At 37.1% G+C, this 23,883-nt stretch overlaps 1 protein-coding gene across 2 annotated transcripts in view; it reads left to right on the forward strand.

Moving 5' to 3' along the window:
- The first annotated feature begins 7,520 nt into the window (after window positions 1-7,520).
- The window catches only part of LOC145678827 (peroxidase-like), a 156,174-nt gene continuing 139,811 nt past the window's right edge, over window positions 7,521-23,883 (forward strand). Inside the window, exon 1 of one of the 2 annotated variants that reach the window (XM_081749373.1) lies at window positions 7,521-7,672. In XM_081749373.1, coding sequence (XP_081605499.1) covers window positions 7,552-7,672 — 121 coding nt within the window. In that variant the 5' untranslated portion in view covers window positions 7,521-7,551. Of the gene's footprint in view, window positions 7,673-20,956; window positions 21,498-23,883 lie in introns of those variants that run through there. The other variant, XM_081749374.1, reaches the window with a different exon arrangement.

Genomic DNA, 23,883 nt, shown 5'->3' on the forward strand with positions numbered 1-23,883 from the left:
GACGGTGATTATGAGAAATGAATGAAATGGTGGAATGAAGAAAGTGGGAGGAAACGGGAGAACCCTCACGGTGATGAGCACGGTGTTTGTCCACCACAAAGTCCACACGGCGCGAGCTGGGATCGAACCGATTTCGATATATGAGTTTATTGACTAAGAAATAACGTAGATTCCGTATGGAATATTTGAATAATATTAATTCTTCTTAATTAATATCTGGATTTGATCGATATCAGCTTAAACTGGCCTACCTAACAATTTGTAATACTAGGGAGGATTGGAAAGTTCGTAGCCTGACTAGAAAAGAAGCTATTATTTTGTGTTTGTATATATAGCTGCGTAGCTATATCCATTGGTACTCACTGTGTAAAATTACATTCTTCTATTGTTTCAGGTGAGGAGTTTATAAGGCTTGGAAGTGACGAAGAAAATTTGTGACATGGAGAAATTAGAACATCGAGCTGTTATTAAGTACCTGCATAAAAAAGGGCTTAACACCACAGGAAGTTCATATGAACATGGTAGACACACTAGGAGACTACGCGCCCTCGTATTCCATGGTGAAAAGGTGGGTAGCCGAATTTAAGGTTGGTTTAAAGGTACACGTTTTGCCGATAAATAGCACTACAGTCTTCGTATCTCTTCCATGCATTTTTTACCTTTCATTAAAACTTACAATTTCTCTTACAAATTTCAACCTAGAGACTTCAAATTTTTATAAAAAGAACTTCATAATCTATTAAAGAGAACAATCTGTGCCGATTTTCTATTTAGGATTTTCTTTATTGTTGAAATAGCTTGATTGTTGAAATGGATACCCAAACCTTTAACAATGGAACTGTTGCAACAATAAAGAAAATTCTAAATAAAAAAAACGGCACAAATTGTTCCCTTTAATAGGTTATGAAGTTCCTTTTCTAAAAATTTGAAGCCTCTAGGTTGAAATTTGTAAGAGAAATTGTAAATTTTCGTGAAAGGTAAAAAATACATGGGAGAGATACGAAGACTGTACTGACATCTATCGGCAAAACTTATACCTTTAAACCAACCTTAAGCTTGGCAATAATAGCATTGAAGATGACTTCCGCAATGACAAGCATTCAACGTCGACCACTTCAGAAAATTATAACAACATTTCTGACCTGATTTTGAATGACCGCAGAATCAAAATCCGAGAGATAACTAAGACTGTATTAAAAAAAAAAAAAACACGAGGACAAACATTATCGTAAATGAATTGGGGTTTACTAAGGTCCGCGAGATGGGTACTCAAGTTGCTTTCAGTTGAAGACAAACGCAATTGACTCACCCTTTCCCGTGGTTCTTTGGAATTGTTTGAAAGTGATCCGGAGGAGTTTATTTGGCAGATTTGTGACTATGGAGAGACACGGGTACACTATCATAGATACACCGGAATCGAAACAACAATCGAAGCAATGGAAACGACCTGGATCTCCTTTCCCAAAGGAAGCCAAACAAGTTTGGTCGGCAAACTTATGGTAATTTTTTTTATGCTAGGGACATTATCCTGATTGATTTCTTGGAAAAGGGACAGTCAATTCTGAATATTACTGCACCCTTCTGCGATGTTTGTATGAGGAAATCAGAATTAAAAGGCCAAGAATGCTGCGAAAAAAGGTGTTGTTTCACCGGAACAATGCGCGCGTTCACACGTCCCTTGCATCCATGGCAGAAATTCATTCCTGTGGGTTCGAACTGTTGTCGCACACACCCTATTCGTCTAGTCTGGCCCCTCGGGCTTTCACTTCTTTAGAAATCTTTAAAGGTTTTTTTGGGATTTCAACGATTTTCTTCAGATGCAGAGGTGAAAAGTGATGTACTGGGATATTTTGCAAGGCTCGTAAAATAATTTTTATAAAGTGATATAGAAGCGTTACCAGAGAGATGGCGTAAATGTATCTCGGTCGAGGAAGATTACGTGCAAAAATAAATATAATGTATCCAAATATTTTCTAATTTTGTAGGTCAGGCCACAAACATTCTGATCCATCCTTATCATTTTCAGGGAATAAAATTCCAGCATGAAAATTTCTCTTTTTTGTTCTGCGTTCGATCACTTACTAAACCTTCGTTAATGCATAACGTTTTTCGTGTTTTTAAGCTATTTTTTAACTTTCTTGGAGTAATCAAGTATAACTATCGAAAAAATAATAGTTATTTTCTTCCATCGTCAAATTAGACGGAATTTGGACCAGTCTGTTTAACATGCCAGCTGATAAAGAGATTTGTCACAAAACAATATAACAATTGTTTCAAATAAACTTAAAAACAAATAGGCGATACTAGAGCCATCTTACGGAAAGCCAAACGAACTTTCTGGCCAACCTCTTATTACAAGTAGTATGTATCCTACGCCACTGTTAAAGGAGTATGTGCATCACTTAGAAGTATGTGTGTGTCACCGTCAGGGGAAGACTAGTATTAAAAGATGCAGTCGGCTTCCAGATACAAAATTGCTGTTCTATGTCTGTATGATGAAGATACTATAAAAATGTATTATGACTAACTGAACCGTAAAATAATGGGACATGCTCTAAACAGGGTTAAATTACATAATTATGTAATACTAGTGTCAATTACCGGCTTTGCTGCGTTAAAATAAGAAAAAATAGTAGTATGTTCCGTTACCCTAACAGCACAAGATGTGCTAGGCATATGCCATTTAGGTGTCCCGGCTACTTTTTAGGTACCCGACACTTGGCACATGTGATACTCATGTGCTAAGTATGTACTTCAGCTACCTACTGTTTTAGGTACTTGTTACACATAATTGATATTTGCAACTATGTACCACAAATATAGCATTTATATACTGGCTCAGTTTCGCACTCTAACAGTCATTTGTTTTTATGTCGTCATTTGGGACATATATCTGTCATGCCCTAGGTACGTCCTTTAGGTACATATTGTTTCAGGTACTCTAACAGCACAAGATGTGCTAGGCATGCTACATTTAGGTGTTCTAAATTCATGTCCCACATTTTTTTTTCATTTGTTGCTTCTTTTTCTAAGCGATTGTGTACTAGAAGCAACAAACGCATGAACTTTTAATAGATGGCAACTGTCGCCGATCATTTGAAAGTGAACGTGGAAGAACAATGGAATAAAGTAGACACTCGTCAATTTGTTATAAAATTACATGGTGAGCAGATTTGATCTGATCCCAAACGGTTATAGTCGACTATATGCGGTTAAAGGAGCACTCTGATTAGCTGAATGCAAAATACCTCAATAATTTATCCCTCTACAAGTGACACTCTCTTCATCGCCTCTGTGGCCAAGTCGGAAGAGCTAGTAATCCAAAGGTTGGTGGTTCGCACTCACCCTAGGGTGACCCTACTTTTTTTTACTTGTTTAAAGTGTTGTTTAGACTCACCTTAATGTAAACACATTACGCATTAGGCGATTTAGCATGTTTTGGAGAAGTAATTTTGTGGTTCATTGACGCTTACGGCATGGGGAACATACTAGGCACGTTCCCCAGCTACATGTCGGGCATGTCCCTAGGGGCGAACATAGACTGTGACTATCACTTGCCATCCATGTGATTTCTTTCTTAGAAGTATATAAGGCACATTCTGGGCACATTCCCATGTAGCTGAGGGAATATGATAGGCATATGTCTGCTATGTAATTGTGCTGTTAGGGTAGTCAGTTTTTACTATTATTGAAGCGCTCCCTGATATCGGTCATTTTCGATCATTTTTATATATGTCCCTCCTCACCGAAGTTGTAGGCTGAATTTGAATTTAAAACGACATCGTATAACATGATCTTACATATAACATCTCAGTTCGTCCATATATTTCCATATATTTTAGCTGTTACGCATATTAAAGATAGCTTGAATGAACATACACCAGTCTAGAAGTCATAGAACACTATATTTGATGATGATAATGCGTTTTACTTCACAATTCAAAATTATACGTCTAACTATTATGGCGACTCACACAATTATCATTATGTGTATTAGGTTATATCTCATACACATTTCCTTGACAACAAAGTCCATTACCATAGCAAACGTACAAACAAAAATGTATAGCTATATCAAACTACAAAATATAACTTACATTATTTTTTCCTCTTCTTCTATTTTGTGGGTAGTGCTTGAGCACTATTGCTCTGATTACTGTCGAAATATACAACATAATTGAAATATACAAACATACAACGTTATCATTGTAATCGGAAGTGTCACTGTTCATTTCAGTGACCCCGAAAACTATGGACTCGACACTAATATTGGTCACTTTCGGTCATCTTTATACACTTTGTAAAGAAAAAATAGCGACACTTGCTCGGATATGGTTTTTACAACATACATTAACCAATATGAGTTTTTACATGAATTGCTGATAATATTACAATGCATATTTTTTGAGCAGTTCATTCTTAATACTTGTGCCGCAGTTTCAGGTTTTTTATATACATATAATGAATTTATATGCATATATTAGTAGCAATGTGTGTTTTCAGCAAAAACAGCTGTGGGAAGAACTATACATAAAAGTATGAAAGATCAACAATAATAGCGCAAACCAAAAAAAGTAATTTCTTAAGAGTAAGGTATATTGTGTACGATCATTGAGAGGTACAATACATCAAACTAGGTTTCGTATATGGACCATCGGCTTTAGGAATAGTCGAGGTCTTTTGTTGACAAGGCTATTGCAAAATGCAACCTTGATTTCATGAAATCACACCCGGATTATCTGTTCCGTGAGTTCCATTCTATCCGAGTTGGTTGTCTATTGAGTCTTCTACTCATATTGACCCAAATTTTACAATTGGATTCATGTCAAGTGAGTTTGGAGGCCACATGAGTCTTAGAATAGTCATATTCTTGCACCACGTATTAACGATTTTCGCTCGGTGACATGAAGCATTAACGTCCTGGTAAACGAAGTAGTCCATATTTTCTTCAGGAAAGTTATCTTTAGCTGTTGTAAGAATTTTACGTACCAGAATTTGAAGACGTTTTTGTGTATCAAATGACTCTTTACATATATCCATTGTTCTGACGTCTTTGGCGGTAAGCAAGCCCATACCATCACTCAGTAACTGAATATTTGCATCTCTTAAACAAAATCCGTATGAAGTTCCTCGTTCATTCGTATCCACAACTTCACACCACTATCGTTTTCCACTATTCTAAAGACTTCAACGGAGAAAACAACATGCTTCCAGTTGTCATAAGTCCAAGTAGCATATCGCTTCACAAACCTACGTGTTGACAACTTCTGTGTTTTTGTCAGTTTCGACTTTCCAAGCGGTTTTTTCTTCGTAATATCCTCGTTATACAGTTAAGATAATACAGTCGTACGAGTTACTGCAGTTTCAAGATCATCTCAAATTATAGGAACGATTTTTGGGGAAGTCATTCCTTAATTCTGCACTACTATTGATTTTATTTGTCGATCTGCTCTGGGTATGGTTTCTTTTTTCTCTCACAATGTTGAGAAAGGGATGATTTCTTATACTATTTTTGCTTCTAAATTACTCTTTCTGCGGTCGAATGGTGGATTTTGAGTATTCCAGCCATGTCTCTTAGAGATGTAACTTAGCTTAGATGTCTTGTTCACGTGGCGACAAGTTACATTTCTTACCTATCATACTTGTTTACAGTCCACATGTAGCAACAATTTCATACAAAAACAACGCTGCACAACAACAATATTGTCACTTGACACTGTTCAAATTATGACAAAGCAGAGAACAATCACAAAATGTTAATTACCTGGGCCTACACATCACAAATGTAATACAGAATCCTCACTCCAATAACTTAGGAGACGTTCTCAGGTGCCATCTGGTGAGAATATTACTGATACATAAATAATTAGTAAACGCCGTTGTACACCATAGGTGTCACAGATAATGCAAATGAACTATCACACTCATAATTTTCTTCTATTCCTCTTCTAGCCGGCTGCAACTATGGTTTTCTGTGTAAGTTACCTTGAGAATTGAGGTGTCGCTATTTTTTCTTTACAGAGTGTATATCTCCCTCCAGGCCCGTATCCAGGGGGGTCTAGGGGGCCTCCCCCCTAAATTTTTACTGGCCCCCTTTAAAATTTTCACGGTAGGTTTGCAAATGAACTATAATATGGAATGAACTAATATTTTTGGATCGGGCCCCCCCTAACTTCCACCGGGCACCCCCCCTAAATTTTCGAGCTGGCTACGGGCCTGTCTTCCTCTTCCCCCTCTGCTATGTTACACCGTCGAAGTGAAATGGTAAAAACCATTCCAGATCCAAACCTCATCTATATTGAAAATTTAGATGAGGTCCAAACCTAACCTCATCTATATTGAAAATTTAGTATAGAAAATTTAGTTATTAAGACACAAACATAGTCAATTTCATTTCTATTTTTATAGATTTTTAATAGTTAATGCAGTGATTAATAGAACCATATTACTTCAACAATCGATCTATTCATTAATTTGGCTTAGCAGTTTTTATTTATTTTCCTCATTTCTCATCTTGAATCATGTTAACAATATGATTGAAGATAGTAAGACAAATCCTACAACTTCTTGAAGGAGATGGTTAGCAAAAGGTCAACGGTCTTTGATAATGAGAATATATGCCTCTCCGTAAGAAAACTTGTTCGTAAAACGACAGGTTCGTAACTTTAGGGTCTAATATATTATTAGTTTGCTAATTTCTTTTCCTAATAAATTCTGGACGAAGCAAAGTTATTGGAGAACATGTCAGTTGGAGTACGTGCGAGAAAAGATCATAGCGAGAAAAGATCATCAGTGTTTTGTCACTAAGTAGATTTCTTCTTATGGCTGAAACACAGACATGCCAGTAAAAAGACCAACATAATTTATTAGGTCAAAAGGCTGTTCGAATTGCATCAGATCCACTAAGTGAAACATTAGCTTACAATCATTGGCAAATCTTGTTCACTGCAGAAAATTTCTTGTGTGAGCAATTTGTTCTCTACTAGATTGCATGATACTTCTAATGAATGCGCTCAGCGTTTCTCGTTTTTTTTTTATGTTACAACGAAGCAGAGCATAAACGTTTCATTTTTTCGTTTTCTTCTTCTCAGAAGTGTGCGTAATATTAAAACTTCTTCTTCTTCTTCTTCTAAAACTGAAAAGAAAGAAAGGAGATATTGAATCCCGTAACGTAATCTGAACAAGTTTACGTTTTAATAAAAATCCCAAACATGCTTTTTCAGTGTAACTGACCTCCAAGTTGTTATGTTTTGGTGTCTGGGTCTAATCGCTGTGACTTTGGTCTTTCGAAATAAAGAATGCAACTCACGAAACAAGCGCGGACAATGTCTCGTTTTGTTGTCCTGTTGTGGTAAATCACTCGATTCTAAAGAGAGAGGACAAGAATTATCTGCTGTGAGAAACTGCCTTATTTCTTAGCGTTTCTTTTTATTATTAGTATTATTATATACTAATTGTGAGCCATCAATCAAAGCCAAGTGCAGCGTCACACAATGACGTAAACAGATTGACCCCCAGTTCCAAGCGCTACGCAATGCAAGACTAAAGTGGATGGTAGATAACTTCGTCCAAACTTCGGGAATTTTCATCACTTTCGATACAGACACTATGGACACCAAACACAAGAAGTTACAACGTTTGGACTTCTCTTTCGGCTCCAAACAAGGGAAACGTAAGTGTGTAAAGTCCATATTTTTTAAAAATATTTTCTTTCCTTAAGAGTTACAAAGTAGAGGGTAAACATCTCGTATGGATAATATAGGTCTACAAGTAATAGAGTTATTTATATTATATTGATATAGTATATTCATATACAGTGACAGTGTCTATCTTCTTCGTTACCAAATGGTTAGCGTTTGCTCCCTTGGCTCGGAAGACTCGGGTTCGATTTGCAGTGAAAGCTCACGAAGTTCAGATCCAACGTTAATGATATTAGCTTACTTAAAGACGATGAACATCTTTAAAACATTACAAAGTGAGTTAGATTCAATTAAAGTTGATTTGAAGACCTTTCGTATAGCCCAGTACTTTGAGTATCCTAAGATTATGACATTAGAAACTGTCCACTCAAACTTTTGGCCTACACTCCATAACGGTCTTCTCAAAATTTACGGATCGCAACATAACGCAAATACTGCAAGAAGCAATAATAATAATTGCTTTGGTGACTATTGCAAACTAAAACGCAAATTTTTGTCGCCTTGACGCAAACAGCTACGGGATGAGACTCCATATGAAAAACGTGTGGAAACAGTTATTAGTAGACTATAATTAACAGATTTTTTTTAAAAAAGGATAATTATAAAAGTTAATGGGTAAACGTAACGAAGAGATTTAAGCAGTAGGTCCACGTATCATACAGTCTGCTGGAAGGAATGCTGAAAACACACATACGTCAAACTCAGAAATAAACCAAACTAAAACTAACGGACTTTCGCCGCATTCATTTTCAGTTAATACCGAAATTATACATATAAGAAATGCGTTTGTTGGAAATTTAATAGTGGCAACTATTTAATTACTACTAATACAAAAAATAGTTGGGTGAAAGTTCTGCAGTCCTCAATTTGTCGCTAGTGTTCTCAACAAAGCATTACCAATAGTTCCTGTAATAGCGCCCATTTGGTTGATGGTTCTCTCGAAGCGGTTTATTGTATGCAAAATTACGGGAGTAAACTCTTAGCGAATGTCACGAAGTGATTTCTTTATTTTTCGTATTAAATCATAATCACAGAAGCTTTGTGGTGGACAAATATGATGTGCATGTGTTTTCTCGTGATTCTCTCAATGTCCCTCATTTTCTTCACTCAGCTATTTCGTTCATTATCAACATCACCGTCTCCCTTAGCCTCGGAGCATGTTCCTGAGGCGTTAAAATAAAATAGCATCAATCAACATTAACAATGTACAGTATAGTGAGAAAAAACTTGGTCACCCCTGCACTCTCACCTAGAGTTGGATTTATATCAAACTAATGTATATTTCCCTTTTAGCCAATTGAAATATTTATTTAGAATCAAAATTTTAGAATTTATTAAGTACAATTGAAAGAATATAACCTTCTAAAGCCAGGTGGCTGAGCAAAACCTTTTTTTGAACAAGTTTGTACAAAAGCTTTCTATTGTTTTATGAGAACATTTCAATCATGGTCAACATACAAAATATAATGTACATGTGGAACGAAGCGATCGGTGCAGTGTTCGAAGTGGAAAAGAAGCAGATGTGGTATGATTTATTATGATTTTGACTCAACATACCGGCTATTTAGATATTGTCTTGTCCAGGGCCGTGCCGTGGGGGGCGAGCGGGACGACGGCCCCGGGCGCCAAAGTAAGGGACGAAAAAATCGGGAGAAAAAGAGGCAAAAGAAAGGAAAAATTACTTGGAATATATGTATGGGGGCGCCGTCGTATACTCTCGCCCCGGGCGCTGATTTTCCACGGCACGTCCCTGGTCTTGATCATTGAAAAACCAGAGACAGTATGTCCTCATTACTGAAAAACCAGAGGCGGTATGGCATACCACCGCACACCGTCTCACTTCGACCACTGGATCGGTGTCAAATGTAGGAGGGAAGAAAATAAGAAAATAGGAAGTATGAAGGTGAAATAAAAGCAAGGATAGGAATGGCGAAAGAAGCCTTTAGGAGGAAGAAAATACTATTTTGTGAGTCCTTGAATAAAGAAATGAGAAAAAGACTCATAAAGTGCTTCGTGTGAAGTATTGTGCTGTGTGAATCAGAAACATGGACACTACGCAAAAATGCTGAAAAACGACTGAAGTTTTCGAAATGTGGGTGTGGAGAAGAATGGAGAGAATTAATTGTGTCGAGCGGAAAACGAATGAGAAGGTGCTAGAAATAGTGTTAAAAAAACAATTTTAGATATTATTAAGAGGAGGAAAGGAAACGGGTTGGGATATTGCAAGGATCTTATAGAATAAAATAGAGGATCTGCCCTTACAACAAAATCCTGAAGCCATACGTCACAGTTTCGCCACCCCTACTCTGCCTACTCCGCCTAATAGGATCGCAATGTTTTGAGCCAACAATCATGGCGGAAACGAAAGTAGCCAATCAGACGATGGCAGAAATGAGAGTAGCCAATAAGACGTTCCGATACTCGATTGTTTTTTGGCTTCATCGATTTAATAGGATGAAGATACATATGGGCAGATCCTCTATTTATTACATCCTTGGGATATTGGCTAAGAAGGAATTGTATCATGAGTGATGTGCTAGAGAGTATGGTGACAGGAAAGACAATGAGGGGCGAAGGAGGTTGTAATTAATGGACAATATCAAAACTGAAAAATCGTACGTGAAAACGAAAACGCTAGCGGAAGACCGTGGAGCATGGAAGCTTCTCACCTGTGGCAAGTGACCTGCCAATAAGGGCAGAATACCTATGATGATGATTTGTATTAAAACTCACAAAGTTACAACCATATTGAAACGTAGTTCAGTTTTTAAGTAATGAAACAACAGTACACAGTACAACAGTACAATGAAACAACAGTAAAAAAAATATTAAAAAAATATAACTGCGTAATAAACTCTTAGGAACCTATTATGAATTGCTAGGATCATTAGGAAATGTATGTTCTTCCATTTTAACCTTTTCAAAGCAAATGGTACACGTAATTTTGCAGTAAATAAGTATAGCAAAGCTCAAGTCAAGAAATTTGAAAAAAAAAAAAAAAAAACTTCTTTACTATTTCTTTATAGAAGACATCGCAACAAGAAAAATCAATAAGGAACAACTGCTGTGACAATAAATTAATTACTCATAGCAAAAATAGGATATTTTGGTCTGGTCATAGTTATGCAAGAGTTTTGTACTAAATATAGGGTTAAATACTATAGCTCGAAGTCAGTAGGTGCATCTTTTTAATATTTTTAAGGAATCCACTCACCACAACTGGTCTTGTAATTATTATGTAATGTGTCATAGAGAACTGTGCATAGGTATTTTTTTATATAAATAATAATATACTGTATTTATCCTTCTTACTTGCAGAAATGTCGCTTTTGTCCTCCAGTTTATCATTTATTTTTTTTTAAAATCTCTGTTTTCACTTACTTTTTTTATTTAGGAAGATATCTAGTAACGTTGGTCGTCATTCCGTGCCACTGTTTTGTTTACAGCAACTCAACGCAAAAAGAAAGAAACAAAAGCATTAAAAAGCTATTATAACTGCTATGCCCATTATCGCATACTAAATCTCAAACTTCGAGCTGCGTTGACGCAAACCATTAAGGAATATGCTCTGTTGTTTGTTTCTAAGCGTAACACGTTGCATTACATTGAATTGCCAATTTGTCGTATGCTAAGACAAACGTTAGCAGCTCATTTGTTTTTTATTCTAGAGCTCTTTCATGGCTAAGCGGTTAGCGTACGCCTGTTTGACCTGGAAGACCCGGGTTCGATTTCCGGCGGGGGCTCATTGGATTCGTATTCCACGTTAAGAAGTATTTTCACTTCTCATATAGCCTCGCTGCTGAAAGGGGCGTTAAACTCAAAATCAACTCAACTCATTTTGTATTCTAGCCCACTATATTTTTCGGCTTTACGTCCCACAATTCTACCATCTTTATTATAAAAAGAAAATATCTCAGTCTGTGAGTAACGCTAATTCCTATAGTTAACGCTCGTTACTCCACTACGTGCATTTACTGCCTGCGTCAATGATGTCAATCTGAAACATTACAAAATCCCATTTCGAGAGTGAGAAATTCCTATTATGCCTTTGAATTTCCCACGCTATACTAACTTAATTACACAAATTCAAAACTTATAAAATATGAAAAATAAAACTAATCTATGTCACTGACTGTTTTGAATATATGAGTGAATTATCCGTAAATTCCAGTCTTCCATATTTGTCAAATGGTTTTTGAATAAGTATATTTCTTAAGGTGGATCACTGTGTGTTCTCGGTGCTATGCTAAACGCTGCTTGAATAGTGCGACGTTACCAGAGAGTGTCGAACCTTTACTGATGCCAGATAATAAAGGAAATAATCATGGAAATCTGCTTGGATACTTACTGGAGAAATTAGTATTCGACCCTTACCGCAATTCACAGCTAAGTTTCGCTTCTCGAACTGCAACGCAAAATCCAGGAATTAAACGTACAAATTTGGCAACAACGCATTATGGCGTTCTGCGCAGGTTTCTTCTCAAAATCTATTTACTTAAATGTAAATTAATATTTAAATAAAATGTGAAACATAACATGAAAAATGGTCAAACAGTACATCTATTTCGTAATAAGATCATTACTTTAAAATACTTTACTCATACAAATAAACATTTCATAAAACTGAACACTTCTAGTAAGATTTAACAGCAAGTGCCAACTTGTGTGCTTGTTGTAAAACAAATCAAAGATGTTTCCTTTATTTGTTACCTTTTCCGATATCGGAAGACACAACCAAATAAATCAGTGTCTTGTGTTGTAGCTGAAACCAGGGGTAAAAGTGCGGGGGAACGCGGGGGACGTCGTCCCCCCACCTCGAAAAAATATGTATGGCGTTTCCCTAGTTCCTAAAAAAATTACAATGGACAAAGATAGGCAGGGGAAACGGGGTGGTATCATGCCGCTACTTACCGTCCCCCCACCTTTTCAGATCCACTTTTACCCCTGGCTGAAACATAACTCTGTTTTATAGTACAATATTTATAATATATAACGTTTCATTGTGCAGAAAAAATGAAATGAAATCTTTAGTTTTACGTCCCACGCTTATGCCGGTTAGGCTAAAGGAGACGGTGATGATGAGAAATTAATGAAATGGAGTGAAGAAAGTGGATAACCCGGAGAAAACCCACGAGCATGGTGTTTGTCCACCTCAAAGTCCACACGGCGCGAGCTGGGATCGAACCAGGGACCCCAAGCACCGGAAGTGAACGCTCTATCACTGAGCCACCTCGCCCCCTGTTTTAGTGTGCAGTAGTTAAGGGAATGAGCTAAAATATGTACTGACTCTCGGGTGGTGATCCACCTTAACTTAAAAAAAAAATGAAAAGATTGACGTAAACAAATATATTTTGTTGTCTGGACTCCATGTTTTAAGCATGCTTTTGTACTGTAGTTTTCTACGAAATGTAACGAAGTAGATGAGCTTCATTCTCAAGTCATTACGTGTCGCGCGTTTCGGAAGTTGGTTGTTTCTTGTTTTGTACTTTACTTTCTTTACGTTCTTGTTCTTTTCTTCTTTCTTTCTCTCTATCTATCTCTTTTTCAATGTCAGATTAGAAATTACGTTCCTTGGAACTTGTTTCTTCAGATTCTCAACCCACCACATAAATCACTTCCATACCTGCATGTATTTTACGGCAACAAGTATCTAACTAACTCTATTCCTTATGGGACTCGGAGGTTTAACACGCCGCGTTCACAAAAGCTCGCCACTGACTTCTATCCTTAGCCAAGTGGATCTAGTTTGTACTTTGTATTCCTATTTCTGCGAGATCCATCTTAACATTGCCCTCCCATCTGCGCTTAGCTCTTCCAGTCCAGACCATTCTAACCACTGAGAAGTGAGAATCACATTAAAAGCAGCTAGAACAGATGGTCAGCCCTCTCCCCTCTGCAGCATACTTTTTATTCTCTGTTGCCAAACTTACTGAAGAATATATTGCAATTAATCTAACGCATGTAACGTAAATTGGAGACCGTGGTTGGATTTATATGGGTGTTGTGTATTTGTATTAAAAATTTCAAGTCATTACCTGCAATACTTTGTTAGAAATTACCATATTAAAATTTACATGTTTTCAAATGGGAAGTTAGAAACATAAGCGAAGAGGTAGAAGATCCCCTTAAGATATCAAAAGTGTTCCTCCTTTCTTCCATTCTGACTACATGACCTGCCCACCTGCGCCTCCTAGATCTGATGACCCCTAACAATGTTTGGTAAACGGTATAAATTATGTAGTTGCTCGTTATGAAGTTTCCGCTATTCCGCATTCCCTTTCCTTTTGGGTCCGAATATTTGTCTTAGGATCTTGTTCTCAAATGAATTCTTTCACTCTACGTCCTTCCTTCAATAAAATTTGAGAATTAGTATTGATTTCACGCCTACTAAAGACTGATTAGTCAAATTCCAGCCCATTAATATTTTTGTTAACGTTGGTGAAGCAGATACAATACATGAAAAGTCCCATAGGCTATATCCTGCCAATTTCAGCTAAAATTCTCTTTATCCGTATTCGAGAAATTAATGTCAAAAAAATTCCACAAAATTGGATTCTTCCCACGGGTTGGCATCACTGGCCTATCTTATGCCAATAGATGGTGCTAGTGTGCAGAAAATTTGCGAAGAGCCACAACTATTCAGGCGTTTATACTCGTATTTACGTACTTATCCAGTAATATATAGTGATGATGTTTTTTCTACTCAAACTGCATTGTTTCAATTTACTTATTTGAAATGAAGAATGATGATTCAGAACATGAACGTGCTTAAATAAAGCGTTTTCATGTCGTCTCATAAATTTTTGTAAAGTTTCGTCTCGTTGCGAAAATTTCTTGTCTTGCTCTATAACTGTCTACTTGGCTTTTGGAAATATCGTAGTGCAAACAGTAGCATTGGTAGATTAATTTAGTAGTAGGACCAGTGGCGGCTCGTGACTAGGCTCCAGCATGACTCATGTGGCGTAAAATGAAGTTACCATTTTCCTAGAAGTTTCCAACTATATAATATTCTAATGCAGCGTTTCCCAACCTTTTTTAACATGCGGCACACTACGGGTCTAACTTGAATTCTCGCGGCACACTCATAGGTATTATTATTATTATTATTATTATTATTATTATTATTATTATTATTATTATTATTATTATTATTATTATTTGTAAATAGAAAATACCGTCGTATTTGTTTTCTTTCATTACTGACCTTCTCACAAAGAATAAAGCTCGATCACTGTTTTTCCTCCATCGTGAATCATTATAATTAGTTTTCATTCAAATTAAAAAACAGGAAACAATTCCAATGAAATATAGAACTCAGACTTTTAAAAAATACACTTTCTTTTTCGAAGAATGTATCCAAGCGTTCACTAAATTACGAACGAACAAACAAATCTCTTGTACTTTAAAAACAGAATTGCGGTAATTTGTATGAGTGTTTGCTTTGTCGAAAGGCTAGAATGAGATTTTAAAATTTCAAGTTACGAAATAATCTGTAAGAATAAAGAAACAATAATGGTCATAACAATGATAATTAATACTTTTTTCAACATTAAAAATGAACAGATAAGTAACACAGTGTGAAACTTATAATTTATTAACATGGTTAATATACGTCACAATTTTAAATATTAATAAAATTCTGTTTTCGAAATGCAATCTATGTAGTAGTAATGTATGTACAATAATATATTACAATTACAGTATTTTTTCATTGTAGAGGTTCATAGTAATGTGAAATTTAAATACACATATTTCCTGTCTTGCAATTAGGTTCCTATATAATTAATAATTTTTTTAAATTTCCTCGCGGCACACCAGCGGTCCATTCGCGGCACACCAGTGTGCCGCGGCACACCGGTTGGGAAACGCTGTTCTAATGGACTATAGGATTATCCAAATATTCTGTTTGGTTGGGTTGCCCAAAACTAATGTAGGGATTCGGATACTTTTAGTTTGGCACGACTATTTATATCAGGCAGTAAGTTGCATATTAAGTATCAAGGTAGTATATTCAATCAATCCATCGAGGAAAGAGAAAGAAACTCAGTATGGGAACACAACAACCAAAGCTATCATTTTTTTTTTCCTTTTCGTTCGATAAGTAGCATTTTCGTGTTGCATCTAGTCTACAGGGCAATTTGCGATTTGAAAAATGCACATGAAATTTTTGAGAATCGAGACGAGATTTTTAATTATACAGGGTGTTTCAAAAAAAACACCGACAACGTTTGGGAGGTGATTCCTGACACCAAGATAAGACAAAAAGTATAGAACATCCTGGGTGCACAAATGCTTCCTTTCGGAGTTATAGGCTGCCGAAAACATGAAAAAAAAAATGAATTTTAAAGGTCCATAGCTCCAAAACTATGGAACCTACCGTAGTCGGGTCAAGACTTCACTGAGGAACTATTATGTGTTCTACCTAAATACATGTTTTAGAATCCTAAGGTTCTCACGCAACAATTTTTATGGAGGTAGTTGGAGAGTACTTTATATCATAGGCCCGTAGTCAAACTCCCTTTATAAAAATTGTTGTGAAAGCACCTCAGGATTCTGATACACGCATTTTTGGATAGGGCACATAATAGCTCCTAAGTGAATTTTTGACCCGACTAAGGTAGATCCCAGTTTTGGAGCTAGGACCTTTAAAATTCAATTTTTTATGTTTTCGGCAGCCTATAACTTCTAAAGGAAGCATTTGTGCACTCAGAATGGTCTATACTTTTTGTCTTATCTTGGTGTCAGGAATCACCTCCCAAACGTTGTCGGTGTTGTTTTGAAACATCCTGTATATTTCCAGACTCAAAGACGAGACGAGAATCGTCGTTTGTTGTATCGTCTCGTAGTAGACATTACTTTTAGACTAGGAAACCTTACTTCTCGTCTAGTCTCATGTGCAACACTACTTAGGAGAACGAGGGAACACCAGGAACCAAAATCAAGACCATACTCACAAAAGACATTTTAACTGTTAAATCGAGCCGTTAATTCGTTGATCACACTAGGTCAGTAACATAAAGCAAATTTCATTACGTTTAGCTTGTTGAGTAATTAATAAAATGGATGAGCAAATCGAAGAAAAAAATGAACTTAAAGATAAGCAAATTACGCTGATAAGACGCAAATTCCAATGCCCTTAGTGCGGCGTGTTGTTTCTAGGCACAATTGCGTTTACACGATAATGCGAAAGAGCAGTGTCAATGAAAATATAGAGAAATCTTACTTAAATCAAGCAATAACGTTAAGATATACATTCAAGCTTTTAATGACTTCTTATTTTGCGTTTCTTGTCTAGGTGATGCAGATACACTCCTTAGCAAATAAATGTTACATACACGATAAATATGCTTCTATCAAAGGTTCAAGTGAATTGATATATTTGGATGCTATGTTCAGTATTTAACGACGCATTGTATGCCATTTAAGTTAAAAGGAGACGAGTGAATAGTGAATCTAAATGAGTACGAAATTATTGGTGGAAAGAGGATGTGGGAGGAAACGGAAGAGCCTTGAGAAAACCCATGGTCATGATGTTGTCCAATACAAGTACACGTGGCATGGAATCGAACAAGGGACGACTTTTCTCACCAGAGGTGAGTACTGTGCCCTAAGCAACCGTGCCCTTTTAAACTAGAGATCTCGAAAATTTTTCGGAATCCGAAAAATTTATTTTCCGGAATAGGAAATTCCACTTTCTGGATTTAGGAAGAATACCCGAATTCGGAAATATCCACAATTCAGAAAAAATCCGAAATTCATCAAAATTCCTGATCTTGGAAAATTTCCGGAATTCAAAAATATTCCGGATTTCGGTGAAATCTCGGAATTTTTCTAAATTCCGGATTTTTTCCGAATTTCGGAGTTTTTCCGATTTTACTTTCAGGCATTCCGGAAAGTAAAACTTCCGGAATTGTCCATCCCTATTTTAAACAGTAGTCTGTTGTCACATCCTCTAGATACTGAAAAGTGACATTAAATTTAATCACTGAATGAAGCCTCACCTATAAGCCCTTCCCAGAGGCAGGGTATTGTAAAATAAGATGTTTACTTTAATGGTCGGTGATTGTACCAGAATTCGAATTAGATTAACGGGTATCCGGACAAGTTTTTCCAGAGTGTTTCATCAATTTCACAGAGCAATGAACGGAATGGTACCTAGCATTGTCCACGAGACGAGGAGAGAAATATTTTTTCCCGTCTTGTCTCATAAATTTTTGCAGAAGTCTCGTCTCGTCTAATGTAGCTGAGGACTTCGGCCACAGATCCCCACACTTGCTCAACTTTCGGCCTCGCATCTTTCATACCCGATCTTTCATTACTAATCTTAAGGGATTTCGAGATATCGCCATCTTACTGCAACAATTAAAACCCCCAACTTTTTAAATTCGATTCTAAAGGAAACATAAAAAAAAACGCTAAAAGACGTCTTTAATCAACATACAGTTTGTGGTGGACAACATCGTGCTCGTGGGTTTTCTCGATGTACTACCGTTTCCTCTCACTTTCTCATTCCACCAAATCTTCCATAATCATTTACTTGCTTTAATTATCGTATATCTTGGCTGAACAGGCATAATCGTGGGACGTTAAACTTAAAGATTTCATTTCATAATAAACATGTGTCTAATCTTAAGGGATTTCGAAATATGACCATCTTATTTTAACAATTGCAGACCCAACTCCCTTCCCCACCCTTTTCTACTTTCCTTGTGGGGGAAATATCAGAAAGGCTAAAATTGTAGTTTAATTATTTTAAATGTAAAGTTAAAATACCAAATTTCATGTTCCTAAGCTTAACGGATTTTGAGATATGGCCATCTCACTTAAAGAATTGCAACTCCGACTCAATTTTTCTTCCCGCCTTCGTTTATCTTGTAGGGGAAATATCAATTGAGTTGAGTGAGTTGATTTTGAGTGTAGCGTCACGTTCAGCAGCGAGACTACTTAAATTATTTTAAATGAAAAGTCCAAATATCGAATTTCGTGTCTCTATAACCTTCAGAGATTCCGAGATATGGCCATTTTAATATGTTAATTGCTACCCCTCTTCCCCGTCGAATTTCTTAAAATCCTTCTTTAGTGGGACCTCAAATCACAAATCCTATGCTCTGTTCCAGTGGTGGATCTAGAAGGTGAAAACGGGGGGGGGGGGAGGACAGCCAGAACCCAAATGATGGTAGGTATATTATACTTTCAAAAATACAAATAATAGCTTATTTTAGTCACCAGAAACTGTAAAGGCTAGACCTCCCCAGCCCGTATTGGATCCGTCACTGCTCTGTCCAAATTTCAAGTTTCTAGCTAAATCGGTTTGGCCTGGCTGTTGATCAACCAGAGCGTTATTTTATATAGCGAGATTTTTAGGGTTTAGGATTTAGATGGTTGGACTTTCGGCATCTAAGGCCATTTAGCCCTTCACGAGCCCTTGTGCCCCGGCGAGCACACAATCCGTGGAAAGGATTGTTGAAGGAAGGAAGCGGCCTGGGACCTATAAGTTAGATACCACCCCGACGTTTGCCTGGTGTGAATGAGGAAAACCCAGGAAAACCTCATCCAGGGTGGTTGACCTGGAAAAACGTTTTAAGGGAGTGGCCCCACCGGGAATCTAACCCGGGACCGCTCGCACCAAAGGCGAGAGCGTTAGCTACTACACTACGCGGAGCCATATTATATAGCGAGAAATATATGTATATGTCCTCATTTTTTCTTAATGTCATTTTATCAGAATTCTTCCGTGTCACGAAAAGTCCACGAAGGGTGTAATTATAAAAACATTTACTGTTGATGTGTATTATGTAACGGTCTCGTCTCGAATTTGAAAATGTACATCTCTCCCGTAGGCAACAATATGTATTAGCGAGTATTAGACCTTGCTTGACTTCCTCTCATCTTGCTTTCTTATTCCAGGCGTCGAAGGCAATTGAAAAATTCAAACGAACTAGTTTGGAAGAATTGATAGAAAGTAGAAAATGGGACGAATTGGATAAACTGAGAGAAAATTGATTGATCTGATGTTTTCCATCAGCAAATCACAGAATGTAGGAATGAACGAAGGACTCTTCGCATTATAGTGGTTAGGATCTATCGCAGACCTACTGTACATCTGATCACCGTCTTACTTATTGATTGCAGTTTAACATTCTTTTCAGCACCGAAGCTATGTACGACAGGATCTGTTGTTCAAAGTAGATTCAGGGTCTATTTATTTATACATGTTACTGGGTAGTACTAGCATCTGTGGCCTTATAGCCGTTATGTATGAGAGAGGATGTTCCTCGGCGAGAACACTATTCGGGAAAGTAGAGAAGCTGCCTAGGGCCTGTATATTTAGTACTATTCTGGTATTCGCCAAACCTGAATGAGGAAGACTCAGAAAAACCTTACTAAAAAGCTGTGACACATCTTCGACCAAACGTCTCCATCGGGAATCGAGACCGAGACCGCTTGCACCAAAAGTCAGAGTGATAACGACTATGTTACGCTGGGAACCTGTTCAAAGTAAAAAAAAACAAAAGAAAAAAAAACTACTATTCGAGTTTGTATCCAGAGATTCCTACCAGAAATCGAAACCGGAACCACACGCAAAGAAGAAAGGCGCTTTACACACTCGGTCATTCAAGGGTACGGACATAAATGTGTGCACAACCTAAAGTTGGCTCGTCTCAAAAAAATGAGGGCACGTGGCTCAGTGGTAAAGTTATTATCTCTAGTACTTGGAGTCCGTGGTTTGATCCCCGGTCAAACGAGTTTGTGGTGGGCAACATCAAGTCCATGGGTTTTCTCGGGGCATTCGCGTTTCCTACCACATTCTCATTCCACCAATTTGTCCATTATCATTCACATGCTTAATCATCCGTCTCCCATTAGTCAAAAAGGCATATTCGTAGGATGTTAAACTGATGTTCCTTGTTCGATCTCATGATGTCAATTTGTAGTGGGAATACTTGTGGCTTATCTCGGATTTACCCTGTTATTTCGCAGTTTTAAATCATCAATAACTTTTACGTGTTACCAAGCATAAGACATTTGAAAAAAGAAAAATGTTCTCTGGAAATAGAGAAAAAAAAAGTCGCATTGGTTGTCCTTGAATATCAATAAGATTTTTTCTTACTTAAATACATAATACGTCCAAGTACGCAAATTGTTTGTATCGTGTTTACACCTAGCAGTGCGTATTTTTCCAAGCACGTTCGTACGTATTTCCAGCCTAACCCAACAGCTTTTCAATTCAAGGTCAGTTGTCTGCTTCTTGTGTTATAATCCAGTACGCATCAATGCTTAAGAGACTACGAAAGATATTGCCAGTAAATCCTATTACATTACGCGCTGTGATTGTCTTTTGTCCTTTCCTTTGTATGTGTATGTGTGTACGTACATGTTTGTAACCAAGAAAGCACGTGGTTTGAAGACGGTATACATGGATTGAGTATACCATGTCCACAACACCCCGCCCGCTCTGACTACTAGCTCGCTCGTCCGCTAGAAACCTCACAGCTGATAGGAGTTGTTTTGTAATATACGAGAGGAGTTCTCGCTCTTGGAATGAACTTCAAGTGCTTGTTCTGAAGTTGTGAAGTGTTACAAAGAGAAACAAACATTGTTCACACTGGAAAATTTGAATGTGATTGTGTTCATTTCCCCAAACTGTGTTCGTAGCTTTAGTGTCACGTTAAATCAAGCAAAATCGTGTTGAACGAAAACAAGGTGCCACAAAAAAAATGTGGGACATTGTTCGGCATAGTTGGGCTAGGTTATCGGATTCGGAGGAAGAAAAGAAGAAACGTAATTGTGTTCAAGGTAAGAATTTATTTTTTAAAAAGGAATTTTCCTCTGATAGGCCTACTTCTATACTTTCAATTGATTTGTCATAATGGTTTCATCACCATGTAGCGAGTCTTTGATTTAATCTACAGTAAGTAGGTTACCACTGTTATCTTGTAACGTTAGGTACTTTCTAGAGAAATATTTTCTACTTTTTCCCTATTTTTGTTACTAATGCCTTTGACCTTCGTAAATATAAGAGCAAAAGACATCCACTTTCAGAAATTTATTAATTCATTCATGTGCAATGTTCTCTTTATAATTAACCATAAATTCTTGGGTTGATAATTAGTATTTTCCCCAATCTAAGTAGCCTAGTAGTAGCAGCAGTAGTAGTAGTAATAGTAGAAGTAGGAGTAGTATAAGTCGTAGTAGTAATAGTAGTAAGAACGGGTTAGAACCCGTGCACGGGTTGGTTGGATTCTGTTCTCGACATAAAATAGGCAAATTAAAGAGTTGGTGGAAATACTAAATGCCATCCAATTCTTGCGTGCGGGTCATGTTTTGAATGTTGACTCGAAATAATTGTTGAAAAATTATGATTCGTTTACTAATTTCCTTATTATTATTCTTCAAAATATTTGCACTGGGCGACATGACATTACCCAGTATAGATGAAATTCAAGGGGGACACCAGAAGTAATTGTTGATAAAATTACAATTCTTTTACGATTTACGTATAAATACGATGTCCGCATCAGAGCATGGCAAAGCTGGTGTGCACGCGCGAGGGTGCGTCCGAGAGGAACAGGTTCATCAACGACAGTGGTATACGCGTGAGCGAGGGTGATGAAAACAAGTGGGGTTTGGTGATGGTACGAGTTTCAATAGCACTTGTCATAGTTTCTTAATAGTACCACTCAGGACCGCAACCAGAGGGGGGCTAGGGGTTGCCCCTCTAAACTTTTCGTGGCCCCTCCAGACCTTAACACAAAATGCTATTATTGATACAAAAAAAACACAATTTAGCTATTGGTAAGAGACTGTATAATGACTTGTCCCCCTAACATATTCATGCCCCCCCCCCTCAAACCTGTGTGGCTGGTTGTGGGCCTGGTACCACTCTACCTGTAAACAACTACTGTACACTGTGCAGAAACACACTGCTGGTGGATAATAGTATCTAATACAGTCATCTTTCATATGCACTCACTTATTGTATCCGTCATAAAGCATTTGTAGTGATTTTACACTAGTAAACCTACACTTGTAAATTTAAAATACAGTTGTATTACTTTGAATTTAGTTCTGTCGCCTGCAGAAATTTGTTCCTTTTAAAATACAGTAGAGTTCATAAATTTCGGCACACAAGAACCCGGCCGGAAGGCCGGATAACTCGACCACACCTTGGTACAGCAAAAGAAAAACAAAAAACGTGCGCAGATCCGTTCAAGGTCATTGCAGTTACTTTTCTAGTTCTGTCTTATCAGGTAAATCATTGTACATGTGTATTCATTAATTTTAATTTTCACGTATAGTAAAAGCTCCATTCCTTCATAAAGAACGTACTTTTCCTTTGTTTAAGGGCATTTGAACGGTTATTCTCTGCTGTATTCTCAAGCAACCAAGACAGCAGACAAGTATTCACTACAGTATCTTTTTTTTTTTCTGACGAATCACTCGTACTTATTCATTTTTTAATCCGATTCGCGATAAGCCGGCATTTTCAGAAACTCGGCAACACTTCAGTCTACATTAGGCCTACTTTTCGTTCCTCTACTGTATGTCTTCTCATGCGTAGTATTGTATTTTACCTGTAAATTTCTCAAAATGTGGTGTACTAGAACTTGACCAGCACCAATTATTGCTATTATTATTAATCTTCGTTGGTTCGTATGTTTTGAATTTTCACCTGCCTTCCACCACCGAAAAGTATGAGATTTTGAACCTACAGTTTAACATTGGATCAGAACCACATGAGCTCTTACTGGGAATCGATCGTGAGTCTTCTGAGCTGAAAGAGTGTACGCTTAAGATAAGCATAAGTCCAACAGCTAAAAGTGGAACAAACAAAAATGCAGCAAAAGCTTATTTTGAATTAATGATTTCTCTGTAAAACAGTATTACGAAATAAAATATCAAACTAAACAGTATTTATTATGTAGTTTAGAACATAATAAAGCAGTGTTACATAATGAACATTATAAGTATATTACAATAGATTTGAAATATAATTACTAGTGATCAGAGCCGGCCCTAAGCAATTTTGCGCCCGTGCAATGACATCATTTCCCGTCCCTAAATTCTCTAGAAAGAACAAATCTTAAAATTCGCGATTTTAAGTATGCTACTCCACCATAAACCACGAAGGGGAGGAAAAGGGCACTCGTACTAAGAAATACCTAAAGGCCACAGATACAAT

Source organism: Thermobia domestica, chromosome 2 (assembly GCF_964235325.1).
Source record: "Thermobia domestica chromosome 2, izTheDome1.hap1.1, whole genome shotgun sequence".
NCBI lineage: Eukaryota > Metazoa > Arthropoda > Insecta > Zygentoma > Lepismatidae > Thermobia > Thermobia domestica.